This window comes from Eubalaena glacialis, chromosome 7, assembly GCF_028564815.1.
Source record: "Eubalaena glacialis isolate mEubGla1 chromosome 7, mEubGla1.1.hap2.+ XY, whole genome shotgun sequence".
NCBI lineage: Eukaryota > Metazoa > Chordata > Mammalia > Artiodactyla > Balaenidae > Eubalaena > Eubalaena glacialis.
In genome coordinates this window covers 2,749,402-2,762,774 of record NC_083722.1, presented here as the reverse complement: position 1 = coordinate 2,762,774, position 13,373 = coordinate 2,749,402, and the positions used below count along the sequence as shown (strand labels likewise).

At 40.6% G+C, this 13,373-nt stretch overlaps 1 protein-coding gene across 6 annotated transcripts in view; it reads right to left on the bottom strand.

Annotated features, from left to right (window-relative positions):
* Positions 1-197: 197 nt before the first annotated feature.
* Positions 198-13,373, bottom strand: part of PRPF4B (pre-mRNA processing factor 4B) — a 42,545-nt gene continuing 29,369 nt past the window's right edge. The window contains exons 9-20 of one of the 6 annotated variants that reach the window (XR_009701535.1): positions 12,850-12,997; positions 10,994-11,131; positions 10,190-10,343; positions 7,489-7,603; positions 6,773-6,924; positions 5,383-5,469; positions 3,935-4,676; positions 3,377-3,422; positions 2,774-2,860; positions 2,444-2,516; positions 1,949-1,993; positions 198-282 (exon numbers count right to left, since the gene is read on the bottom strand). Coding sequence is in view for 2 of the 6 variants with exons in the window: in XM_061195682.1 (XP_061051665.1) it covers positions 4,473-4,676; positions 5,383-5,469; positions 6,773-6,924; positions 7,489-7,603; positions 10,190-10,343; positions 10,994-11,131; positions 12,850-12,997 (998 nt within the window). In the remaining 4 variants the exon portion in view is untranslated. Of the gene's footprint in view, positions 283-336; positions 1,994-2,443; positions 2,517-2,773; positions 2,861-3,376; positions 3,423-3,442; positions 4,677-5,382; positions 5,470-6,772; positions 6,925-7,488; positions 7,604-8,307; positions 8,420-10,189; positions 10,344-10,993; positions 11,132-12,849; positions 12,998-13,373 lie in introns of those variants that run through there. The other 5 variants (XR_009701533.1, XR_009701534.1, XR_009701532.1 and 2 more) reach the window with 5 other exon arrangements.

Here is a 13,373-nt window from a genome sequence, read left to right as displayed (position 1 = left end):
GAGCACATCTATGAAGATCAGGTAAGAAACAGTGTTTCTGACTTAAAGCTAAATGTAAGATACCAAACTCGAGCAATGAAAACTTAGGAGGCAGTATGGTAACAAGAGGCACATTTTATTACATTTTCCTAGTAAGTCAACTGGGAACATTGCCGCTGAAATGCAAGTTACAATTCAAATGACACTGGGAATAATTAGGATACATGTCAAGTATTTTCAGAGATGAGCTTCCATATCTTGCTCACTAAATGGAAAGATTCTTCAGAAGAACAGTCCCTTACCCTACACATAGGAGAAGAAAAATTAAAGATACCATGATGATATCTATCAAAATAACTGGAAAGCATTTTAAAAGTCAATTTAGTGTACATTAATTGACATGTAAAACACATGAATTTGTAGTGAGCATTTCTATAAGGACGTTTCGTCTCAGAAAAGAATGATAAAATTCACGTTAAATATACGCCTCAACTAGGATTCTATGAAAAAGAAAACACTTTATGAAGCCCAATTTCTGACAACGTCATGATAACTAACATAAAGTAACTGCGCATTCGATATCTGGCTTCTTTCCTATCTCGACACTTAAAAGGGGATTCCCTCAACTGCTCGGCCTGAATCTGAAGACATGCGATTCCCGTTTCAGAGATTCTCCCTCTCCCCGGCCAGCTGGAGAAGCCCAGGTGAGGGGAGGGGGAAGAACGCAGAAAGGGACAAACCTGGCAACCGTGCGCCTCACTGCCTCCACCACGTACCCACAACACTATGACTGTAAAAATGTCCTGAGTATTTGTTTTAGTCAGGAAAAGAAAGGAGTAATTACAATGGCAAAAAAGAATTTTTTTTTAAACACAACATTATTTTGAGAAAAACTGGAGTGGAATGAAGCAGGCACTGGGGAACGAAGACAGAAACAGGACGCTGTTAGTAAGGACTGGAAGGTGGGGGTGAACGCAGATGCTGGGAGGGTCTTAAAGTTTATGACAAGACACTCCCTTCAAAACCCTGACGTTCCAGCCTAATTTCTGATAACCTTCGAGAACAGGTCTACCCAGAGAACGGCGTCTAAAATGCGTGAGCTCAACTACTCCCCCAACTACAGAGAGAACTATGCCATCTTTGTGGGTTACGTCCGAGGACTTATGGAGCCTGAAGTCTCACAATCACTTGGCACCATTTTTGCCATAAAGTGAAATACAGCAAAACCTTCGTGAGAGAAACTACACAGCAAGTGACTGCGCGTCTGCGGAGGACTGTTCGTGCCCCGGGCCCACCTAGCAGAGGGCTCGCAGAGCTCCACGTCTCTCTGCCTTAGAACGTTACAGACTCCAAAACAATTACGTGTGTGTGGATAAACACTGCTTACGGGGTTCCTTTCAAGTAGATAAATCAAGGAATGCTGAGTTCGGGAATTTCAAAGATCTACAGAACGTGCCCTCGCATTTCCCTTAAGAAGGAACGCTGGCAGCGCTCTGGATATCTGGTCTATTTCAAGACCGTGACCGGAGCACTGGCTGAACACAGACACTGAGGGTGAGCTGGAGAAGAGGGCGTCCCAGGAGCTGAGCAGTGCTCTTAGGGTTCCTTTCTACCCTTGTGCATCAGCCAAGGAGACGTGACACCTAATGTGGAAGACTACACCTTCAGATGGATGCTCTTTTTGGTGGCTACTGTTTTTCTAATAATCCTTAGGGACCAATTTTGACAACCACGTGTGATGCGGAATCTCACCAGCCACATGGCCAACATTACTAGATCTGACCACTATTCTCATCCTAGGGGACGGAAGTGGGGGAGAGGCAGGAAGCATGATAAAGCGAAAACTTTACAATGAACACAGGAGCACCACAGTAACGCACCCCAAATCATAATGCTGAAAACTAAAAAACCAGACAAAAATTAAATGGAGGATTCTTTTTTTTTTTTTAATCTTTTATAGGACAGAAACCTTAGCTCATGTCTTCTGGAGTCATCATCTTCCACTGAGCTGCACCTAAAACACAAAGAACAAGTAACAAGCAACTTTGTTTTTTAAAGAACACGTAACAGTTTTGAAGGCATAAGATGAACTGTCTCTAGTGGAAGTTAACTTACTTAAATAAGTATATAAAATGAAGCCATGAAAATCACCAGAAACATACAAATGTTAACTATCAAATTTTGAGTGAAAAAAACTAGGAAAGACTTGACTATGCAGCATTATTATCACCAAAGTAAACAGTGGTGGGAAAATCACTACCCGTTTCCTTCAGGTAGGAAAGCTGCACCTGTGACGCCTTGTTTACAGGGCGTCACCACCTGAGGATGAGCACCACCTGGCATTTACGTCAGTTTACGTCTAAACCACGAGGAGACGGGGGCAGAGTCAAAGCTGGCCTATCGCATCATCTATCACCTTCCTGGCTGTAGTTCATTTCATGCCTTTAAATGGAGCAAAACCCACCAGAAGAATGCTGCTACTCTGATTTTCCATTCTTGAATGCACCAAAATGTGCATGCTTGTTGTAATTAGGTGCCTGGGTGAATAAGAAAATCCCATTTACAATTTTAAAATATTATTTAAACCCCTAAAATCTGATTATTTTCCACATTCCTCAGGGAGACAAGCATTAATTTTACCACCCAAACAGAAAAGATTACATACATTTCTGAAAATTCTCTGCTATCATGTTAAAAAATACTAATTTCTTCGTGTTGCAAAACCAAACCGATTTACATGATTTTGTTTTAAATTGTTGCTAAATGTTTATCTACACATGCTGTCAGAAATAACCTTGTTAAGAAGGTGAAGCTGGTGTCTCAGCAAATCAGACCCCTTGGAGAAGGCGGTGAGTGGCCTGTGCCCCGTTTTCCTTTTTCTCTTTCCGCACCATCAGAAGGAAAAGTGAGAAAATAGCAGAAACATTAGTTAAATCCTGAATTATACCCCATAACCTACAGGAATTACCTCACTACACTGAAAGCTGACAATACTGGTAGAATTTTTTGATGAAATAATTAGGATCCTAATTAGTAATAAAATGATAAACTTCTGGGTAGGTTTACATCTTTAACAACTAATTCTTTCAGTTAAAGACTTAAAGGAAGAAACGCAAGGTTGCTTTTAACTCTATATCGTTTATCTGACTTACCAGCACTGAAGACAAAAACTTTTAAAAATGGCTACAAATGCCTTGTTCACAAAAGACTTTATTACCTAGTGATGCGTACTGAGAACATACAGAAATCTGCATGGTCCACGCCACATGCAGTATAACAATCTTCACTTTACAGTAAGTGAGCGTCAGCTGTTTTATGCCACAGACAACACTTTAAAGTCACATTCTTAAAGAAAAGCTTCATTTACAAAAGAAATAAAAGGTAAAGAAGCAATTACCGCTTTTAAAAAGCAGCTGCTTTGTTCAAGAGTGGAAGGTTTATGCCTGTATTGAAAGACAACATGATCACAAATAATGAAAACAATGAACAAATGAAAAACACTTTTACCATAAAGCAGTACACTTTCAAAATGACATACAAATAGTTAAAAATTTCATTATGTTGTCTATCTAACTTTTAAATATGAGGACTTCCAGAATTAGGCCTCAACATTTGTTATTAGTAAATGAAAACTACGCATGGTTTCTATGTCACTAGGAACTGTATTTAACAAAATGTATATAAAGTCTATAGCAAGTTGATTTAAAAAAATTAAAGTTCATAAGAAACAGTACACTGAAGGCGCTCCATCCATCAAGTGCGCACTCTTCAAATTTTAAATGTGATGAACAGAACAGAAGTCGTAACTATGCCACAGCTGCAATGCCAAAAACTAAAACAAGACCAGTTATCACACATGCAGGCAATTCTGCCACAAAGCTAACATCCCTCATTTGTCAATTGTTCCAATAAAATAACATCTTAAAACACCAGTGATGTTGATGGTTTAGCTTACCTTCAGTGTACTGAATGTTGTACACAACCTGCTTTAAAAGAGGAGACCATCCCTGCAGGCAGGCTCAAGAAGGAACAGACCCCTTTCGGCACTGACTACACCCAGGGCATGCTGCTGTGGCCTGCACACACACACCTAGGAAAACGTGAATATAAACAGCATTTATGCTGGCCATTTTATCTGAAGACCAAAATGAAGCCAAGTTTGCTAAAAATAAATCAACCACCCAGTATTACTACTCATTTGATAACAGGTGCTTCTGTCTTTTATGAGAACTGCAACCGTTTACATTAGCCCTGTAATGCTGTGCAGTCTTGGCAATTGAAACATTTCTACAGTGAAATTCCACATAAGACACGAAACAGATGAACTAGCATTTCTAAAGGAAATATCACCCTTGGTGTTAATTCAAATATATCATGCTTCCTCAAATTTGCTGGAGAAATATTTATAAGTTTATATACATTAATAAACTGCTGTGAAATTTCTTCAGTCTTTGTATTTAATTACTCAAACCCTTGGAGCGTCTTCATCTCGTTTAAATCTTCTCCTGGATGAAGGCGTGCTGCAGGGCCTGGTTGATGCTAATCCGTTTAGCTGGGTCCAACATTAGGATCTGGTCCAACAAGTCCTTCAGCTGGTGCACTTTTTTACGCTGGTCTTCAGGAAGTCGCTGGCACCCAATCAAGTCAGCCAACAGGTCCTTAGTTGGATTAATGGTGCTCATGACAGTAACTTTCTCCTACAAATAATTTTTTAAATGTGTATCTCTAAATAAATTACTAAACACATATAACCTAAAAAACTTGAATGAAAAAGGTCAACCCCAAGTTAGCCATGATAGTTTAAACATCATTCTGTAATTTAATTTTATAAACAGATCAGAATGACAACAGAAAGGAATTCTATGAGAATTCAAAACCACAGTTAAGTAATTAAGGTCAGGATGGTGTGCGAACAAAGGCATGGAGGTCTGGAACAAGCAGCATGCCCGCTGGCCTACTGCCAGGTGTGGAATGGTGGGGTCCATGGAGTCGTGAGGAGGGGGAACCGCTGAGGACGGCAGTCTTTCTGAGGAGTTAAATACATTATCTCATAGGTAAGAGGGCGCCAAGGAAGAATTTTTAAGCAGGGAGAGTAACACGATCGGATTTGTTTTCAAAAAGATCACTCTGGCAGCAGTACGGAAGCTGGATGGGAAGCCAGACCAAGACAGTGACCCAAGGAGAGAGAAAAGGGCCTAAATACGATAAAAAATAAACTCGTTATACTAGGCAAACATTTTAAAATCTTTTCCATAACCTGACGTGTCTTATTCAGGAATTGGCCAACAGCAACAGGAATTATTTTTAGTGTTTTAAAATACTCGCATCTCCTAGAACCACCCGGCACGCGATCCGTTAACAATAAGATAATCATCTAATGTAGCACACCTAAAGGACACTTACCCTCTCTGTTACTTTATCAACTTCTATGTACATGAAGTTGAGGTTTTGATCAAAGTGTTGGTCTTTAAATACGCCTTTCCGAATCATCTGGCAATAAAACAGAACAGTTGGATTTTGAGCTCTTAGACAACATCGGTAGTCTGGTCTACCGATGACCCAATACACAAGTCACACAAGTGTTCCTGTTTAGTCTCTCTGGGTTTGCTTCCTTATTTGAGAATGATCTCCGATTCCTTGTTCTCGAGAGAATAACACCTTTGGAAAAGCTCATACAAATGCTGTACCTAAGACTACTTAACAACATGAAATTATATTTTCCCGGGCAGTGACTTAGACCAATTACAATAAATATCATGTTGTGCTTTCACTATTCAAAACTGAAGACTAATAAGCAAAGACTTACACCAGTGGTTCTTAGGAAAAATATTACACAATTGGGGCCTTTTCTCTTGGCAGTTAAGAAACCTAATGACATTTAAAAAATTATGTTCTAACAGCCCTAAAGTGATAGCAGGTCAGGCCTCGTTAAAACAAGTACCAACATAGCTAATTTCTGTGTATCTCAGTCTAAACGAGTCCAACATAACAGAATTTGGACAGAACTTAAAATACATAATGGCTTCTGACCTATAGGGAGAGAAATCTGTAAATCTCTCAGAAAGTCAGCACATAAGCTGAAATCATAAAAGCCTAAGATACGGTCTTTAGACATTTTTATAAATGCCTATAAAATTCTTGATTTGTGTTAATCAAACAAATATTACAGCTCAAGCATTAAGAGTGAGTTTCAGGTTAAAAAGATGTCATTTTCCGTGAGTTTTCTCAGTACCTTCTTCCTCTCCCAAGCGGCTTCCAACCTCTATAAACGGACTGCCGTCAAGTCCCCCTCTCATTCTCTGATGACTGAGTCCTTCCTCCACCATCTGCCTACCTGGACCTGCATCTTCTCTCACTGCAGCTGTTACCAATAAAGGTGTGCTCCCAGGAGCCCTGCTGCTGCTCTGCCCATCACTGAATGACAACCAGCGGAACAAGGGAAGGACAGAGATGTGAGAACAGTCGCATGTATCCTCTCTCCCTCAATTCCAATTCTACCTTAAACTAAAGGCCCTACACTTCTGCTTAATTCAGGAGAGTAAAGAAAAGCACAAAGACAGACTTTAGACAAGAAAAGGAAAATGGGATCCTCTTATTCTCTCTTGATAGCTCTTGGCTGATTAGAACCACTAATTTAAACACCAGAAGCGAGAAAGAGCTCAGGAATTAGAGTAGCCATGTACCTGCCTCTCAGAAACTGTTTTATAACCACTAGAGATGAGTGTCAGCAACCCACGAATCTATCGGAAGGTACCACTAAGACCTTGGAAACAAGCTCACACTAACATCCTACCTTATTTGGCATCTTTCCTTTGAGATCCATGGCGAGCTTCAACATATGGTTATTGGTTTTGCCAGGAAATAAAATCTTTCCAGTATAGAGTTCATACAAGGTGCAGCCTACGGACCACATATCTATACCATAGTCATAGCTTTTACCTATAACTGAAAACATAATACAAGTTTTAACATATGATGATAAAAACAATCAACTACTGTTTACTTCCATTAACAGGGGAATCAATTTAGCTCGGACTATGTAACCACAATCTGAGTACCTCACTTCCACATTGGTTTCAGATTCTTTCCCACTAATTCTTAACAGGGACTCTTAAACTTAAAAATCTTAAAAAAATGAGGGCGCGGGAAAGGAACTGAAGGGGCAGAAGAAGGTGTGTATCTCTTCTATCTTTCCATTTCGCCTTTGGTGGAGGGGCTGACCAGCCTCAGCCAAGGCAAAAGACGGGGAAAAACACAGGTTCCAGACAATGCACAAAAGTGACAGTCAGACCCTGCGGAAGTAAGAGCTGTCTCCCAAAGCCGAGGGCTTTCCACACCGGCCCCAACTACGGTCACCCCACCTGAGGAGGATGAACTGGCTAGGGTTCCCTTCCTCGTGAGACACTCAAGCAGCTGCTGCAGTGCGACGGAGGACAGAGCTTAGACAGCCAACGGGCTGCTCCCACTGCGCACGGCGGCCCAGCTCCGAGAGCGTCGGAAGAAACTTACTGATTTCAGGAGCGCGATAAAATCTACTGACAAGGTAAGGCGTTATGTCATTATCCGCAACATGTGAAGCCGACCCGAAGTCGCAGAGCTTTAAAATAGTTTTTGATTCATTAACCTGCAAAACATTTTATAATTGAAGTTTAACTCACGCCAGGAGAAATTAAGACACATGCTCAGATTAAAAAAACTGGCTCTGAGAAGTTATTCCCAATACTGAGAACAAAGTCACTCACTTGAAAATTCCTTTTCTAATTATTTTATAATCCAATTTCCTAATTATGAAGAATTAAGAGCTCTCAAATATTTGATCATAAATTAGTAAAAGAACTTTCTTCAGTGAGGAAATAAGAGATAATACCAAGTAAATTGAACCAAAGCTATTTAGAAAAGGGTGGAATAGTAACAGAAAGCATTGAAGCAAAGCATCTTCTAAAAACCCCCAGGAAACCCGAACCAATCAAGTTACTGCCTAAAGGAACACGAAGACTGTCACTGAGAAGAAATCAGACGTAGATTAACTTACAACTGACTTAAGTTAACTTTCATTTGCCAGAAAATTACGATGGCAATGAAAGCAGAAGAATGATTCAGATTAAATTTGGACAAAAAGAGAATAAAAACATTCTTCATCCGAAGCTGCTAGACCATCCCAAATTTAGCACTCACTTCGAGTCTAAAAAATATTAAATCCCTTAAATGTAAAGAAAGTATTAGTCAGGAAAACGTTAAATATATTTGGCAAGACGGATAAACACGAACACTGTATTAGTCATTTGTCTCTTTTCTCCTTTGTAAATACTTCCACATACACAGTGACAGTGACATCTGCCGAGAGGCTGGAGGTGCTCCCATGGCTGCTGCCACTCATGAGTCAGAAGCGTGTTGGGGATTAACAAGTGAAGACAATTCACATTCCAGAGTCCCTTCCCCCCTTCAAAAGAGACACACACAAATTCCGAGTTGGGACTTGAACTTGGCCTACTGTTCCCACCCCAAAGAAACATTAACACTTTAAATAAGCAGCCCCGGGCAGTCTCTCCTGGGATATCATAAAGCCTGGTCAGCGCTACAGACTGGTCCACTACAGACCACATCCACGGAATTAGAATAATACAGGAAAAGTACTTTTAAAGTTTTTAAATATCAACTGTATTCAGCCACTTAAGGGTGCAGCTGCAGTAACCAGAGAAAACCCCGGGGCCACTTAAAATCCGAGTCTGCCGGGGGAACGCTCGGGCTGGGTGAAATGCCCTCAGCAGCAGGGACCCACACTCGGACACTTCCCTCCACTCGCCCGCGGGGAACACGCACTTCTGCCGGACTGACAGCTGAAATCCTGGGCTAAAAGCTTTGGATTTTCATTGACAAACAGCACCACGTGGCTGCAGGTGTCTGTTCCGTTCTCAGGAAGAAGGGCAAACTGTCTGAAATCCACGTGAAAACCTATACTAGTTTAGCACTAACTCAAAGGAAAATGAAGCTCTAAAAACAAGAGCTTCTAAGATGCTAACAAATGTCTTATTACTTAACCTCCATGGTGGTTACACAGATGTTCAGTGCATAATTACCTTTACCTTATACATAGTTTATACGTTCTTTGATATGGATGGTGTATTTCACAATTCAAAAAAGAGAAAGAAAAATTGAGGTAAAAATCAACGATGAAGTGGACTCTGCAAGCCTACAACCCATACTGTATCTACCAGTTCACTGAAATTACTCAGCCACTCTAACCTCAAGTGACATTAGAGATGCAGTACCTTCCTTTTAAACTCAGACCAAACGTACAAAATGGAACGCCTCATTAATGTGGTGGTCTGGAAGGAGATATTTTAAGATATTAAAAAAGAAGAGAAAGGGAAATCTGAACTAAGAGCTAAGTTACTGACAAGGAGTCCAAAACAAACTAACGGGATCGTATCTTTCTTAAAACATGTGGAACATGTTATGGGCAGACGAGCTAGAATCCCCCAGCTGTGAACACGCCCCCGACTCTGACAGCATGACAGAGAAAGGGCCGGGGAGGGAAGGGGCACGCACACGCCAATCACTCCACTGTGATGAGATGTGTTTCTAAGTTTCAAAAACATAAACACTGGGAAATCTGCATCTACCACACCAGAAGGCACGAGCTAGGAGAGGTCAAGACTGGGAAAGGCTCCTTTCCATACAAGGCCCAAGAACAACCCAGCTTTCCTGGGTGTGGCCGCCAGAAGCCACAGCTTCTAAAGCATAAAGAATAAATGAAAAAGAATTATTCCTGGACACCCTAAACTCAACCCCATGCATCTACTTCAGAGAGGGTAACTCCCTTAAACGTCCCTCGCTCTGTCAGTCTATAAAACTAGAGAACAAAGGACTGTGAACACTCCTTATTTCAAAACAGCAACACCACAGCATTTTTCCAGGTACCCGAGGAAGCCCATCGTTACTACATCAAAGCATTCTTGGGGTCTGTGTGCACTCATCAAATCCATCAGTCAACAGGAAAAAACTGGGACAGCAGCCTACCTCCTCTCTCTTCATACTTTACTATAAAATTCCATGGCCCAATTTCTAGAAGAGTAAAAACTGGTAAAGTCATTTGTAATGGGTAATACACTGAATTATTCTCCAAAGATGTCATTTCTAGAACACAGTGGTAATCACATTATAGTAGAAGTTATATGGATGTACAAGGCAGCCTGATCGTTTGACTTACCAAGATATTGTCTGGCTTGATATCTGCATGGAGGATATTGCATCTTTTAAGGAGTTTTAGTGCCAAGAACAACTGCTGACTATAGGATCGTACAGCCTTAATATGAAGGCCAACATCCTTACCATATTTTTTTAACACCTCTCGTAAATTCATACTTTTAGGAAAGAAGAAAACAAATAAAATTAGGGGTTAAAATGCAAAATGGAAATTAAGAAAGCCAAAACCATTTTCAAGCATAAAGTAAAATCAAGTTCAAAGCATGAATTACAATGAAAACACTCTGTTCAAGAACCCCCTCCCACAGCCCAAACGTTTGATAAATTATCCTACACTGACATGAGAGCGCATGAAACTGTGTGTACACAACACAATTTTCAAAATGAAGAGAAGGGAAGGTATGCAGTGCTAAAATTCCTACTGATTTGGAATGGGCTTCCGCTCGAAAGCATAAACATGAAGCCACGGTTTTGAAGATGGACGTCATATTCCTACTCCACTATTCCCATTTCTTTTCACTATGGCTTAATCCTTTCTTGAAGTATTTAATTTTCAGAGAACTCTCTGCTGAGCTGAAGGCCACACGAGGTGAGTGTGTGACACACAGTACACAGCCAATCATTGTTTACACATTAACAACTGTCAAGAAGCTAGCTCTTCACCAATAATTAAAAAACAAAACCCAGAGCCAATTGGAAAAAACACATCAAATACCCAGAAAATTTATCACGGCACTTATCTGAACTGAGGTTGGCAAAGGTACAGAAGATGAGTTTTCAGGGTAATGTACAAGTTTTGACACTGTACCTCAGAGGCTCAAACACGAGGCAGAGATGCTGTTTGTGATAAAAGTGTCTGAAGAGTCGCAAACAATGAAATTTGTCATCAGGATCAGCATCGTTCAGTTTTTTCAAGAATTCTAATTCTTTTAAACCAGTTTTTTGCCTGAAATGAAAAAGAAAATTAGGTCAAAATTGGATACATCAAGAATTTAGGAAAACTATACAAAACAATAAATGCTGGAGAGGGTGTGGAGAAAAGGGAACCCTCCTGCACTGTTGGTGGGAATGTAAATTGATACAGCCATTATGGAAAACAGTATGGAGGCTCCTTAAAAAACTAAAAATAGAACCTACCATATGACCCAGCAATCCCAATACTGGGCATATACCCTGAGAAAAGCATAATTCGAAAGGACACATGCACTCCAATGTTCACTGCAGCACTATTTACAACAGCCAGGTCATGGAAGCAACCTAAATGTCCAGTGACAGATGAATGGATACAGAAGATGTGGCACATATATACAATAGAGCATTACTCAGCCATAAAAAGAAACAAAATTGAGTTATTTGTAGAGACGTGGATGGACCCAGAGACTGTCATACAGAGTGAAGCAAGTCAGAAAGAGAAAAACAAATATCATATGTTAACGCATATACATGGAATCTAGAAAAATGGTACAGATGAACCGGTTTGCAAGGCAGAAATAGAGACACAGATATAGAGAACAAACGTATGGACACCAGGGGGGGAAGGCCAGGGGGGGTGGGGGGGGGTTGGATGAACTGGGAGATTGGTATTGACATATATGCCCTACTATGTATAAAACAGATAACTAATAAGAACCTGCTGTATAGCACAGGGAACTCCACTTCGCTGTACAGTAGAAGCTAACACAGCATTGTAAAACAACTATACTCCAATTAAAAAAAAAAAGAATTTAGGAAAACTAAATAATATGTATTTATTTAGTGATGTGTTTAGTCTTTTTTTTTTTTTTTAAGTACTAATAATAGAACTGTTGAGGAACACAAGTCTCTATATCATTCACACAGTACTTTACTCTTAGCCAAATACTGTTTTCATGGAGTTAATTTCCAAAATAATCAACGAACAAAACAGAAACATCGAGGAATAAACCCACCTTGCTTGAACGGAAATCAATCTTGCACATTTTATCTCAAGATGTCTTGATGTAAATATTATCCTCTGAAATTCTAGTTATAATCTGTCAATAGGCTACATTTTAAAATTAGTGTCTATAATACAGAAGTTGGGGACTTCCATCAAACAAACTTTCTAAGCCTAGGCAACCTAAGACTTCAGTATAAACCTAAACACTTCTTTCTTGTGTTTCCAAACCAGTACCAAGTTGACTTTAATGCCAGCTCAGTGTGTGGCATAGATTATGCGTTAAAGCACATGGGTATGGCAGTTACCTCCTTGCTCATAAAGAGAGGAGGCAACAGACAAAGATACAAATAATTCCCAGAACTATCTGATTTCACACCTTTTGCAGGCCACCATATGCTCAGTGACAGCTAATCGATCTGACCTTCTGATTTCTCACCTTTCGTCTTGCGTTTACGCTATTCACAGCAGAGGATGGTCGTAAGACAAGCGGTAGATGGAGGGAGTCTGAGCTGACATCAGTGCACAAAGCAAGTGCTGAAATGCACTGAAATGAATTAAATGCGATCAGCCTACGGCTCTAGTGCCGCACACAGAACAACACGTGACTATCAACTAAATACCCAGAGCTGCTCTGTCGTTGTCTAAGCCCAATACCTGTCCTACACAGATTGTGGCCACTATTTAAAAACAGGCTTATTTGTGAACACCCGTGTTGGTGAAGGTTTTGTTCTGTCTCCTGAACTTACATGAGCTCGTTGTTCCTAATGATCTTCACGGCCACCTCCTGGTTGGCCCTCGCATTATCCCTGGCTCGGACCACGTTACTGAACACGCCTTGACCCGTGTAGCCATACACGTTATAACGCTTATCCAGGACTTCACCTATGTTCACACCTAAAAAGGTAAGCTAAAAGATTAGAATTCTGACCATAACAGATTACTGAACAAAACTGTGAGATACACATCATAAAAGTCGAAAAGTAGGATACACAGTGCAGTCACTTAAAAACTGTGTCAAATCTCTGCTGTATACTTGGCTTCCTGGACACCACGGAGACTCAAGGCCTCGCCCCCATCGTGACCCCCTTGCGTAATGTGGTTAAAGTTGCCGGCTGCCAACCACTGCAGGAAGACTTTCTGCTCTCCGAGCAACTGCTGACGATCCTAACACTGAGGGGGGAAGAGCTGTGCTCACTGCAGGGTTTCTAACTGTGGTCTGCGTGACTGGCACCCCTTCCCTCTGGAGGATGATCTCATGGCTGAAAATAAC